The 12,478-nt window shown below is 40.9% G+C and overlaps 1 protein-coding gene across 1 annotated transcript; it reads right to left on the bottom strand.

The window, feature by feature from the left end:
• Positions 1 to 5,328: 5,328 nt before the first annotated feature.
• Positions 5,329 to 9,674, bottom strand: LOC147625238 (putative xyloglucan glycosyltransferase 5). Its single transcript, XM_086818511.1, has 5 exons — positions 8,192 to 9,674; positions 7,393 to 7,701; positions 7,000 to 7,290; positions 6,678 to 6,791; positions 5,329 to 6,519 (listed from the first exon to the last, which is right to left on the bottom strand). The coding sequence occupies exons 1-5, from the start codon at positions 8,903 to 8,905 to the stop codon at positions 5,878 to 5,880; spliced, it is 2,070 nt and encodes a 689-aa protein (XP_086674637.1). The 5' UTR covers positions 8,906 to 9,674; the 3' UTR covers positions 5,329 to 5,877.
• Positions 9,675 to 12,478: the final 2,804 nt, after the last annotated feature.

The following is a 12,478-nucleotide window of genomic DNA, read 5'->3' as shown; positions in this document are numbered from 1 at the left end:
TTTTCACGCCCAAAAAAAATCAAGTTTAGTCTCTATCATTGGATCACCTTTCGAACTCCAAGTTTTTAATTTTTTCAGCAAATTTACGATCATGAAAGACCATAGTGGTTTTTCATGCCACTTCCAAAATTTGAGAATGAAATTTTCAGGGTAAGGTTTTTTTAGACTTAGCGAGGCAATTCCTTAAATCAATGTGAGTGATTTTTACACGTGTTTTCGGCATGATTTTCCCTGGTTTTTCACGCCAGGAGTTGGCATGAATATCTCAATTTTTTAGTTTTTTAAATTTTAGTTTTTCATGGAGGCCGTGAAAAACTGAGTTTTTCACACATGAATATCTATGGTTTTTCACGCCATTGTTGGTGTGATTATCTTTTTTATTAAGTTTTTCATGGCTATGAAAAAACTAAGGTTTTCAGGCATAAATATCTTTGGTTTTTCACTCCATTGCTCCCGCCAGCGTGATTATGTTTTTTTTAAAGTTTTTCACGATCATGAAAAATTGAGTTTTTTAGGTGTGAATATCTCTAGTTTTCCATGGTGCCAAGGTGATTATCTCTCTTTTTTTAAAGAATTTAAGTTTTTATAGTGTGGTTTGGATAGAGGGAGAGGGATGGTTCACATTAGAGGGTGTAAAAGGCTTTTTTCAAAAAGGCAAGTGGGTGGGAGGAAAAAGTCAACACTTTATGGAACCCCCTTACACACCTCTTACACATGTCATAAATGGCCCACTAAAGTGGATTCTAGCCAACTCACAAGGCATCTTCACATTGAATTCTTAATCCAAGATTAACCCTTTCACTAATTTTCTCCCTTTTTAGATTGATTAAGAGACCTTAATTAACCATTAATAACTAATTAATTCACATAATTAAGTCGATCTTTGGATTAAGCAATAAATTACTAAGGCATCTGTATTGTCTAATGTGCAAATTAACAAATAATTAATAATTAACTCCAAATCTTGGGCTCTTCTCTTATATAAAAGAGAGTTAGAATTCTTAAATTTATGAGTTTTGTGTGTGAATTTGGTGCAATTATGCCTGAAAATACACTCTATGCACTCCTAATCTCTTTTTATAAACTCACATTAACCCAACAACCACTAAAACCTCTAATTTTTTGGGTTTTTCTACTCTTTCTCTTCTCACTAGTAGTCACTTTCGTAATGCAAAAAACTAATCCAATTACTGAAATTGGTTAAAATTAAGAGTGTTGTATGTTTTTTTTAAAATTTTCTTTGTTGATTAAGCTAACTAAAATAGATGCTAACACTCTAATCTACTCAGATACATCAAGAAACTCATTGGAAGTGTAAAAATTAGCATGTGAAGTCTATGCAGAGAGCAAAACTTTCTCTAAACTACTTCTTAATGCTTTAATGTAATGCAAATGATGCATTCTAAGCCTATAATAGCCTATGTAGATGCTAAATAAATCATTTAAATCAATCTAAAAATAACAAAAAAATAAATTAAGCTAAAACACATTCTTTCCAAAACAAAAAAGAGAGGTAAAAACAACCAAAATCACCATAAATCTCCATACAACCAACTCTTTTTGGGAATCCACCACTAGAGATTATGGGCAAGAGGTTATGCATAGATTTAGAGAACAAGAAATGAAAAAAGCCAACAATGGCACCAAAAATGTACTGCTCACTTTGGCCTCTCTTAGAGATACATTCACAAAAGATTACCTTATTGTCGTGGGGATCTTTCCAATGTCCGAGCTCGTAACCCTCAAGGTCTCCAAGCTCCACACCTCCTTGGGGAGAAGTTTCCATCTACCGTGAGTGTTGTCACACCATCACACTGGACTACAGGTCCTTATCGCTCCTCTCACCTCACAACACTCATATAAGCTCACTAGCATGCATTGGAGAAGAAGATCAGAGGTAGGATTAGCACAAGAGCAAGACTCTATTGTACAATGTGAGTATATTGTATTATGAGAGAGTGACTTATATACAAGTTGTGGGGATCTTTTCAATGGCCAAGCTTGTAACCCTCAAGGTCTTGAAGCTCCACACCTCCTCTCACGCCATCACGTTGGACTACAGGTCCCTGTCCCTCCTCTCACCTCACAACACTCATACAAACTCACCAGCATGCATTAGAGAAGAATATTAGAGAGAGGATTAGCACAAGAGTAAGACTCTATTGCACAATGGGAGAGTATATTGTATTATGCGAGAAAGTGACTTATATACAAGGTCATAAGTGTTCACACACACTTAAACTATAGCCGATCTGGCACCCAAGGCTCATAAGTGTTCACACACACTTAAACTATAGCCGATCTGGCGTGCCCAAGGCTCATAAGTGGCCTATTGCTTGTACAATGCTTAATCACATATTACATGCATGCAGTTCATTCACATGAAAGTCATTCTAGATATTGACACACACTCTAGGAGCAGGATTGCCTTAAGTATTCCTTCGGACCATTTTCGAGTGCCCATCCAAGTTGTAGATTGAAACACCGTTGCTTCATAGATTGATCATACACGTTTTTGGTGTCTCTTTCTTTGCTATTTGATGTAGAATTATAGTGGCAACTCTTGTTAACCTCAAAATGGGTTAACAAAGGAGGACTTGTAACCTTAGGAAATTGTGCAAAGGGTCTCAAATCAAATGTCACATGAGTAGATGGGCCAAACAAATCATAAGCCATGATGTATGCGAATAAGAATCAGCCCAAGATACATCTAAAGAAGATGCCTAAATGGACTAGTAGGTGCATAAGAGTCAATAATCATCATTAAGCCTAGAATCATGGGAGATGGAAGCTACAATCAATCAAGGGAGCCATATTAGGCAATCGATTAAGCAAAGAAAGGTGCTAACAATGTACTCAAACTTAGTTGAAGGCACCCAATCTAATGCAAAAATGTGTGATTTGAGCTTAATCCCTTGCATTGGTATTATCTTGTCATTAGCTTAATCACTTTTTCTCTACTTTCATTATGCAAGTATGAGGAGCTTAATCCACTTCTATACACATATGCAGATATCCTCCAAAACCCGATTCACCCTCTTTGTTTCTCATTAGAGTAAGGGTGATCACAGGAACTCATACTCATCGCAGTCTCCAATTCCCAAAAAAACTAGCTGTCATAAATGTCTAGAAAATATTACTCATTATGTCACAAAGCAGACCACATAATCTGAAAAGCTGCTCAACAGGGTGATCAGAGGAACTCGTACTCATCACAGTCTCCAATTCCCAAAAAAACTAGCTGTCATAAATGTCTAGAAAATATTACTCATTATGTCACAAAGCAGACCACATAATCTGAAAAGCTGCTCAACAGTTATTGTGCCAATTCAGTTGCTTCAGTCATCCTTGTGGATAAAAATGTTGCCATCTTCGTCAACATGTTCTACCACTACCTAGATAAAGTGACATGCCCTCTACTAGTCCGTGGGCTAGTCCGACAATAAGACCCGCGGAAATGCTTTCCTGTTTATTCAAAGAAATCTCCAGAGGATCTAGCAACCCTGGAGTCCTAAGGCATTCAACCTTGTTCACCTGACACTGACGACATTTGACCACATAGTCCGTCTTCATCTAGGCTAGTAAAGCATTCATTGTTTCTTTTAATCATAAGTCCAATGTACCCCTAAATGACATGCCATAAGAGTGCCATGAGGTTCAAACAGTCTACTAATCTCACCATTAACCCAATACACAAACTCTATCATCTCCACCCTAGCAAAGGGTATGATCCCTTAGTCTTGGTCTAAACGGTGGAGCTCCTCGCCTAGACCTGTTTTCACCAATGCCAACTAGAATGCCCATAGGAGGTCTGACATAGTCAATCATACATCTCGCTCAAACTCAAAAGATTCAACTCCCTAATCCTACTCAAGGCATCTGCAACTCGGTTCAAACTACTTTTCACATACTTAATTTCATGTCAAAATGCTACAGAAGTTTTGCCCACCGAATCTTCCTTTACTCTAAGCTTGAGAGTACTGAAAAATCTCGTCAAGCACATCGTTCTAGGACTATTGGACTTCTATCCCCATCCTTGAGGAGGTTTTTGAGGAACACAATAAGTTCCGAATAATCCATCACATTGACATCCAAAGAAAGACAGTGAATCCTAGAAATGCCCGAAGTTGCCTCCTAGTCCAAGGAACTGGCAAGTCCAACACCTTCTCAAAGTCAATCTCACACACACTCTTTCTTTCTCTCTCCTACCCTTAGGACCACATGTTTCAAGCATGCATGACATAAAATTAAAAAAAGCACCATACCTTTTCAACCAAGATCAAGACCCTAGCAAATACCATAAGAAAAATACACGGGATTCTCAACATACTTGTAACCACACGTGAGACATGCAAACCTTTCTTTAGGTTCACTCTGATACCGACTGTAAGATCCTCACCTTAATCACAAGCTAAACAGAAGGAGGTACAAACCAAATCGAAAAGGGTGCAAAAAAGCTCACAACCCGACCACCATCTGCGTCCGTAGACCTCCCTTGAGCTAGAGATTAAAGCACTCTCTCATAGATCCACACCAAATTAGCACCACTAGAGCCTACTCATACAAATCCTTGACAAGACCATCTTTGAGACAGCCATGTCCACATTAGGACTCTTGGTATGACACCATCCAAAAACCGATACCTCACTTGTACAGTGAGTACTATTTCTATAAATAACATCCAATCATAAATAGCCAGTATACATGGATTTATTACACCACCTCACTTGTAGAGTAGTACTGTTGGTATAAATAACCATCCAGCCAGTCTACATAGATTTAGCCACCTGTGAGTACTGTTGCTATAAATAACCATCCAATTATCATGATTTACTAATTATGAACCTTAAACACCGGTATCACTCTGCTTTCCCCAACTAGCCTTGTTGCATTCGGTCACTAATCCCCGAATTAGCATTCAGTAGTCCCGAAGATTAGCACGGTTGTACACAGCGACGACGGTTCTCACAAGCGGGAGAATACTAGACGTTGGGGGGGAGAAGGGCTCGATGAGGACGGAGACCTTACGGGTGGGATGGCTAAGGTTATCAGCCTTACCATAATCTTACATTAATTATTAACCAGGGGAAAGAGGCCTTGGGGACGGAATCGCTAAGGTTGAGAGCCTTACCTTCCTCCACCAACTAGATATTTTATGACATCCCACGACTCTTAATACTGTCACGATCATAGAATTGAGGCCAACATGAGTGCAACTGAATTATCAGAGATGATGTGTGGTAGATCCATACCCACAAAGGAAGATTCAGCACAATGCACTCCACTGTTCTATCCTTATGAAGCCTAAAAAATAATGCATATGCACCATTTACATCAAAAAATAATATATTCAGGAATGCCTATGCACCCATAGAAAAACATGAGAGAGTTCTACTCATTAATGTTTTCAGAGAGAGGAGGTCTACACACTAGAAAGGTGGTCTAAACAATGTTTCAGACCAAAAGAATGTGCTTATGATGATTGAGAACACTCTTATATCGAGGTGGCAGATTAATCATAAATACAGCTGCCTTCAAGAATTCAACTCTAGTTCATGTCAGTGATTGCTTCACAACCCCATCCAGCGACCAATGAAGACACAGAGGGCTGATAGCAAAGCTCTTGTTGGTGGTAGTTACAACAACACTGACAACACATGAGATGAAGCATCTTTATGCTTCCAACTCCCCCTCGAGAATCAAACTTTAGTGCCATCAAAAGTCAACTAAGAAAAACCTCAGTCTACAAGAGACGGTTGCACACGTAGCTGAGAGCTAACTTTGTTATTGTAAGCATAAACATGATGCCCCAAAGCTTCTTGAATCACTGTGGAGGAGGGCAGATAATATATATGTACCTCAGCTTATCATCAACAATCAGCTCACTTGCTCACCAATAAGATCGAGCCCAACTAAGAGAAACGAGATCCCTTGAAATAGCAGAAAGTAGAAATGTACACCCTGCACTGACAACAAGCTTCGTACTGCTGCAATCAAGAGAAGAAAAGCCAATGCAAGTTCTTTCCTGTACAGTTGGTTCACCTTCTTCTTTTTGGGTTTGACAGGCTGGTCATTGATTCTAGATAAGGCATCAAGGCCAGACTCAGAAGTCCCCCGATGAAGCTTGGTCTGTTCATGCTCGTTCTGTGCTTCCTTCTCAGCAAGGGCCACTAGATCCGTCTCTGAAGCTCTGCCAACCTTCTTGGTAACAACCCACTCATATGCGCTTCCAAGCTGGAATAGGCCAGAGACCATGGCGTGGAACTTGGTGACCGACATTGTGTTCTCAAAGAGCAGGTATGGTACAATGAAAGGGAATGACTTTGGAGCTGGCGCAATGTTCATTAAAGACATGATGGCGGGCACATAGCAGATCACCCAGGCAGGCAAATGGGCCTCCGGGACGAACATTGTCAACGGAAGAATGATACAGAAAAGAGTGAAAGAATAGAATGGAAGGATGAGCTTCCTGAGCAAAAAGAAAAGGAAGACCAAGTTCGACTTCTTCCAAATGGAGATCTGCACAAAACACCGATGCGCCAACAAGTGAGAAAAAAACATACTACCTTTTGCCAAAGAGGACCCATACAGTCTAGTCATGCCTGTATGCAGAGTGCTCTCATTATAACAACTCAAGAGAAGCACTTGTTTTTGCTAAAGATGTAACCAATGCTTACCTTTGAGGTAATTATATCAACAAGACACAGCCTAAATAGCTGCATCGGACCTGAATGCCAGCGATGTTGCTGCTTTCTATATGCCTCGTAGCTCTCTGGTACTTCACACAGGCACTGCAGATACAAAGACTGAGTTTAGAACTAAGATCACATAATAATTCACTAGCATCAGGGAAGCCTACACCTGCACGGGGATGGCTCTCACTTCTAAGAAAACCCTAACTCTCCCCCGTGCAGACAGTATAAACATAGGTCTACTCTACATATTTTCATGAATAAGCGCACGCACGCACACACGCACACACCATCTCCTATACACTACCTTGACATCATTGAGGAAGATGAACTTCCATCCATTAAGATGTGCTCGGACAGCAATATCCATGTCCTCAACTGTGGTGCGTTCCAGCCATCCTCCAGAATCTTCTAGTGCTCTTATTCTCCAAACACCAGCTGTGCCATTGAAGCCAAAGAAATTGAGAAAAGCACCATTGACCTGCTGCTCAACCTCAAAATGATAAGACAAGTTGATGTACTGCAGCCGTGTTAGGAGATTCTCATCCTTGTTGACAAAGGACCATCGGGCTTGCACCAAGCCCAGATCTTCATTGTCCTACAAAGGAAGAGAATTGATGGTAAGAGATAGAAGCCCCATGCTAGCATGGAGATAAGAATGTGAACAAACTGCTGTAAAAGAAAGGCCAAACCATGTCACCTTGAAGTGTATGATAGTCTGCTTCAGAAAATCTGGCTGTGGCTGGAAATCAGCATCAAAGATAGCAACAAACTCATAGTCTTGAACATAGTCACAGCTCATAGCAGACTTCAAATTGCCCGCCTTGTACCCGGTCCGTATTAAACGATGTCTATACACGATCTTAACGCCCTTCTGATGCCATTTTTGCACCTCTTCTTTGATCAGCATCTGACATTCTTTGTCATCTGAATCGTCCAAGATTTGCACGAGCATTCTATCCCTCGGCCAGTCCATTTGGGCAACTGCACCAATTGACTGCTGGTAAACCTGCACATATGATGAGATCCTACTGAGTCACAAAAACCAAATATTCATTCTGCTAGCATGTGTAAAGAAATGCTGAGAGGCATGCTCTCCTCACACATGTGTAAGAGACATGCCAGTATATGGTCGGTGTGTGTGCATGTGTGCTAAAGAGACCCAAAAAAAATCTAGAAAGTAAGAGGCTTGCCAGTATATTATGGGTTGGGTGAATGTGTCTCTCTTTTTTTTTTTCGCAATCGAAGATATATTACCAAAAATTACTTTACAAATGGCCACATGGCCGCCAAGTGAAGTACTAGTTTTCCCCCCCTCTCTCTCTCTCTCTCTCTCTCTCTCACTCACTCACTCACACACACACACACACATGCACTTGCTTGCATTCACTAGGAGATCCATGAAATTCTCTCAACAAGCATTCTAATGAACCAATTCACACTTATATTACAGGATTTGAACTCAATTCAAGAACTGCTAGATGGAACGGCGTACATACCTCCTTCTCGTTGCACATGGGTATTTGAATCAGCACCATTGGGTAGCTAGAATAGGGCTGCTCTGCATCCCCCGTGTCCAAGGACTGCACTTTTGGCACAGGTTTGATCTTTTTGAGCTTGATCCAGACACACCCGAGGCACTGCATAATTCGGTCCACTGACTGGATAAGGAACAAAATTATGCAAGCGTTTGCCAATGACTGCAACGGAGGAGCAAGATAGTTTTCTCTGACATATATCCATGCAACATAGGTGGAATGGAGAAGTCCCTGTACATCCTGCGAGCCCGGAATGTGTAGATGTGGTGCCGTAAAATGCCATCCCTTCATGTGGGCTAAGAGTTCAAACCCTAGCATAACGATGGCAAAGGCCAGGAGTGTTTTGATTATGTTGAAAAGCTTGCCCTTCTGGGGCTTGTCTTCCACACCTTGTCGTAGAATGAGGCGCTTTTTGATGGTTGAGAGCAGGCCATACAGTGCCTGGGCAAGCCAAGCCACCCATCCAGCTGCCTGATGTGCTTTGAGCAGCATGACCCATGTGATCTGCTTGGCATTCTTGCCCCTACCCTTATCAGCAAGGTGAAAGTCATTGTCTTCGGGGCCCTGGAGCTCAAGCATTGCCCAGTTGTTGGGCTTCTCCATCTTCACTACTACAGGGGTGCCACCCATGTGATTCTCTTTCCTCCATTCCATGAGATCGAAACTGGGCGGCATGGCAAACTCTATCAAAGGATGATGCGATAAACAAGGAGTTGAATTTACCTCGGTGTAAGCTCAATTGCAATTCTCCCGGAATCAAGCAATGGTGTGGTTGTTGCATGTGCTGCACTGGTGATTGTTGCAGGAGATCAACAAAAGGATGCCATGTTTGTTGAGATCAGAAGTGGAAAGATGCCATGTGGGTTGAGCTTATTGGTGATGTCCTGGCAAAGCCCTTTTCCGCAAGAGCAGGCAAGGGTACACTTACAAGCTATGACTGGGTGACGATACAACAGGGGGCGATTTCACGGTAAGAAGAGGCAAAGGACCCAACACTGAAGAAGCCAGCAGAATGGGCGATCTTGTACTGAAAATCCAAATAGTGCAGAACCCAACTGTTTAAAAAGAAAAAGGTGAAGAACGCAAAAGCGAAGGACCAAAGACAGGAGGACCCAAACAGTGAACCCGACAACGGAAGACCCGGTAGGGTTTGCAGGCCACAGAAGGCCTGCAGAGTAGAGGAAATCAAAGAACCGATACAGAAGAAGCTCACAATGAAGGACCCGAAAGGAGCTTAGAGGCCACAGAAAGCCTGCAGAGGGGTGTAATGGGTGCTGGAGTGTGTGTGCGCGCTGATGCGAGAAGGCGAAGACTGAGGAGAGGTGGGATACGTAATGACAAGCGGGTCGGCCAAGCGCTTTATTAACGCAAATAGGCCATCTGGCAGCGTGAGAGGTCGGCGGCTGGCGGAAGCTGTAGATTGTTTTGGGGTAGTCGCGGACACAAGCAAAATTGGTACCGGGTACCCCTTTTGCCTTCGTGTGTACATACGTGGCAGTGGCACTTTAACTGCTGGCCTGCCGACGCACCCCCAAAAAAAAAAAAGCCACGGCCCCCCACGGTGGACCCCGCGTAGAGGTGGATCCCACACGTGCAAGCTTGCATGGTTTGAGCGCCCGGCCAGCCTGCGTTTCGTAAAAGTGCGTGCCCGCCCTTGCTGGCCATGCAAAAAAAAAAGGGAGAAAAAACGAAGGGTCGGTTTTAATTTTCAAAAAAAAGTAATAAATTATCGATGAACGCGTCGCACAAAACCGGGTGTGAAAACACCCCAACTGGCCCATCAGCATCTATGTAGCACTTTTCTTCTCTTTGTCCCCCCCTCCCAAAACATTTTAAAGGCATTTCACCTTTGAGTCCAGCCCTTTTGCCACATGCATGTACCCAATACACCCTAATAAATTATCCCTCGATCCATGTGACCCCCTCAATTTATCCCTTACTTGAACCCACGTTTATCTTAGATCTATGCACCCCTCCACAATTTCCATGCATGAAGGCCTTACTTGGGGATTACCAGACCCCAACCCCCACACCACCCCAAACACGCTAAGCCCACATCAATCCAATGCCACACAACCCCAAACACGCAAAGCACTCAAAGTAAAGCTCTCAAAAGCAAAGGCCTGCTTCCACGTCTGGGGATCCACAATGCACGTCAAAGTCTAGAGCACATGCGCAGCGTCTCATGAAGGAAACTAGATGTCTAAAGATGGAGAAATTTTTTAAAAAGTAAGCAGAGCATGAAGAGGTTCATGGACCTTAACTACCTACTATCACTATATAATGAAATCATGCTCATGAAAATGCTTATTCAATTGTTTGACTCGTCAAATCGATTAGGAGAGTGAAGAAAGCAAGGCAAGAGAGTATCATCTAGGATTCTATTATTACTTCCAAGAATAAAATGTAAACCAATATAATAAATTATTTAACAGTAGGAGTAAGTTTCAAAATCTAGTTGGAAATTTCATACCAACAACCACTTCACATTCCCACAAAGCATGACTTTATGGAGCTGAAGAATTGTAAAAGTCCATGCTCAACATGGTATAAAATGAAAAACATCATGCACAAGATGTAGAGAGTTGCATATGCCAAAAGTATCATGTAGAACACCATCAAAGATTGTGACAAAAAGGTCTTTTTTTTAAGCTTTCATCAAATGTACTTGGAATATATAAGCATATAATTCCTTCCAACTCATATCTTTCACTTCAATCTAACATGCTAAGAGCATCCAAGGAATCTAACATGCTAAGAGCATCGAAGGAATAGAGGGTTTTTTAAACCTTTATGCTAAAGTAAGTCCCTATATGCCAAACAAAAAGCAAATACGACAAGTCATTTTAACAACTAGACACTATTCTATAGTTTGAAGGACCAATAGTTTGGATCAAACATGTGGAGGCATGCTAAGGCATCACCTTATCTAGGATTAGAACATAAGTCATATGGTGCTAAGCTTGATGTATTTATAGCAACCCATGAAATTATCAACCAAGTGCTATGTGTTTTTTGAAGGAACAATAGTTTTGATTGAATAAGTGGAGGCATGCTAATCACCATACCTAGGATTAGAACATAAGTCATATGGTGCTAAGCTTGATGTGTTTATAGCAACCCATGAAATCATCAACAAGTGTAGCATGTTTTAGTTTCATTAAGCATTTTTAGTTAGTCACCTCATAGATGTTACTTGTTTTCAAATATGTCTTGTCAATCAATTGACAATGAATCACATTGATTTTCATTCATGAGTCAAGTAATGAACTTGTTCTTTATTTCACATTACATTACTCATATGGATCATTTGGAAAGATTGGTTCACACTGTCATGAAATTGTGGATGGTAATAACACAAATTGTTCATAGACTATTGTTGTGTACGAAAAAATGTTGCTTACCTTTAAACAAAACTAAAACTTAAGATCTTTGACCTATCTCTTTCACACCATAGTCCTTTACTTCTTTCTTGTTTGGACACGTTTTGAAGCTCATTCTTTACACTAGTGGCAAGACCCGTCTCTGACAGGCTGAGCTAAGCACACCATTAAAAAAGACAACTTCGTGAGGAGATAATCCATCCCCCATCCTTTGGACATGAGAGGTTTGGGTACCATAGAGTAGGCCTTAAATTTGAGGACAATCATGGACATCTCTCTCTCTCTCTCTCTCTCTCTCTCTCTCCCCCTCTCTCTCTCATGTTTATACATGCACACAAACTCTCTTTGCATATACATACACACATGCATCCATACTTTAGGAACTGGCACACATAACATATATACATATACACATACATCTACAATGTCTATCCATATATATTTAAGTACACACATATATATACCTAAATATAGATACACATATTTATGTTTTTGTAAATATATATGCTCACATACATATATACATTATATATACGCATTCATACCTATACATCCATATGTACCCATGCATAGAACCAATTAAGTATACATAAATGTATATGCATTTTCAACTTATCCTTATGTAAATGCATATATTTGCACATTTATGTGTACATGGTACTCACATAGACTACCTATACATATATGACCAACATCTATCTATCTCACATAGACCACCTATACATATGAACAACATCTATATATCTCTAGACATACATAAGTACAAACATAGCATACCTATACCTATACACACACGCACTTACTTATTTACACACACGCACTTACTTATTTACACACACAGTTATACCCGTACCTAGTGGCATGA

Source organism: Cibotium barometz, chromosome 24, assembly GCF_041138505.1.
Source record: "Cibotium barometz isolate CiBa-2024 chromosome 24, ASM4113850v1, whole genome shotgun sequence".
NCBI lineage: Eukaryota > Viridiplantae > Streptophyta > Polypodiopsida > Cyatheales > Cibotiaceae > Cibotium > Cibotium barometz.
The sequence above is the reverse complement of the archived record's forward strand: the minus strand, read 5'-3'. Positions and strand labels throughout refer to the sequence as shown.